The sequence below is a fragment of the Eimeria mitis genome, genomic scaffold (assembly GCF_000499745.2).
Source record: "Eimeria mitis Houghton genomic scaffold, Emh_scaff242, whole genome shotgun sequence".
In the NCBI taxonomy this organism is placed as follows: domain Eukaryota; phylum Apicomplexa; class Conoidasida; order Eucoccidiorida; family Eimeriidae; genus Eimeria; species Eimeria mitis.
Genome location: NW_013570758.1, coordinates 22,210 through 23,751, shown reverse-complemented (window position 1 = coordinate 23,751; position 1,542 = coordinate 22,210). Strand labels below are relative to the sequence as shown.

The following is a 1,542-nucleotide window of genomic DNA, read 5'->3' as shown; positions in this document are numbered from 1 at the left end:
GAAAAAGAAACAAAAGAAAAAGAAAGGAGACAAAGAAAAACACACAGGAGACAAAAGGAGGAGACAGCTGAAAGGAGGCAGCAGACAAAAATAAGTGAAACCAAACAAAGCCAAAGGGAGACAAAAGGAGACAAAAGGAGACAAACCAAATAAGCAAAACAAACAAAAAGAACAAAAAAGAATAAAAAAGGAGACAAAAGGTACCGGCAAACTTTCTCCCCCCGCCTAGTTTAGTTAAATACTGTTCTAAGAGAAGTCAAACAAAACCAAACAAAACCAAAATAAACCAAATCAAACCAAAATAAACCAAAAGGAGACAAACGGAGACAAACGGAGACAAACAAAAGAAGCAAAACAAACAAAAAACAACAAAAAATAAAAAAATACCGGCAAACTTTCTCCCTCCTCCTAGTTTAGTGAGATACTGTTCTAAGAGGTCAAACAAAACCAAACAAAGCCAAAATAAACCAAACCAAGCCAAACCAAGCCAAAAGGAGCCAAAAGGAGACAAAAGGAGACAAAAGGAGACAAAACAAAGAACAAAAAAGAATAAAAAAGAATAAAAAAGAAAGGTACCGGCAAACTTTCTCCCCCCTCCTAACTTAGTTAAATACTGTTCTAGGAGGTCAAACAAAACCAAACAAAGCCAAACCAAAACCAAAAGGAGACAAACCAAGCCAAAAGGAGACAAAAGGAGACAAAAGGAGACAAACCAAATAAGCAAAACAAACCAAAAAGAATAAAAAAGAATAAAAAAAATAAAAAAGGTACCGGCAAACCTTCTCCCCCCTCCTAGTTTAGTTAAATACTGTTCTAGGAGGTCACAGTCGAGGTTGGTTCTGCATACGATCATGCAGCAGTCCATCTTCATTGCGTCAGCCACCGCAACCGCCACCTACACAAAACCCTAAACCCTAAACCCTAAACCCTAAACCCTAAACCCTAAACCCTAGACAGAGAAGGGTGAAGGGTCAGGGATGAGACGGGGGGTATACTGAAGAGAAGGGTTTGAGATTTTTAGCGGTAAACCCTAAACTGTATATATTAAGGGTTTTCTAGGGTTTAGGGTTTAGGGTTTAGGGTTTAGGGTTTAGGGTTTAGGGTTTAGGACTTGGGGTTTGAGTAGTTTCGTTCTGCAGGATAGAAAGTCAGCGCTTTCGTTTCCAACAGCAGCAGCAGCAGCAGCAGCAGTTGCTGCTGTTGCTGCTGCTGCTGCTGCTACCTGCCCCACATGGACCCCGTCTATCTCTGGGGGCCCCACTGCTGCTGTATCAAACGGAAGAGAACACTGCAGCCCCTGGAACACACACACACGCATGCATGCATGCATGCATGCATGTGTGTTTGTGCGTGCACACATGCATGCATGCATGCATGCATGTGTGTTTGTGCGTGCATGCATGCATGCATGCATGCATGCATGTGTGTTTGTGCGTGCATGCATGCATGCATGCATGCATGGGTGTGTGTGTGTGTGTGTATGCATGCATGCTTGCATGCATATGCATGCATGCATGCATGCACTCCTGCATGCATGCATGC

General features: G+C 42.6%; 1 protein-coding gene across 1 annotated transcript in view; it reads right to left on the bottom strand.

The window, feature by feature from the left end:
• Positions 1 to 602: 602 nt before the first annotated feature.
• Positions 603 to 1,542, bottom strand: part of EMH_0005060 (ATP-dependent RNA helicase DDX family protein, putative) — a gene marked incomplete at both ends in the record, with an annotated part of 5,488 nt that continues 4,548 nt past the window's right edge. Inside the window, 3 exons of the mRNA XM_013497023.1 lie at positions 603 to 618; positions 780 to 895; positions 1,223 to 1,297. Of these exons, the coding sequence (XP_013352477.1) occupies positions 603 to 618; positions 780 to 895; positions 1,223 to 1,297 (207 nt within the window). The remainder of the gene's footprint in view (positions 619 to 779; positions 896 to 1,222; positions 1,298 to 1,542) is intronic.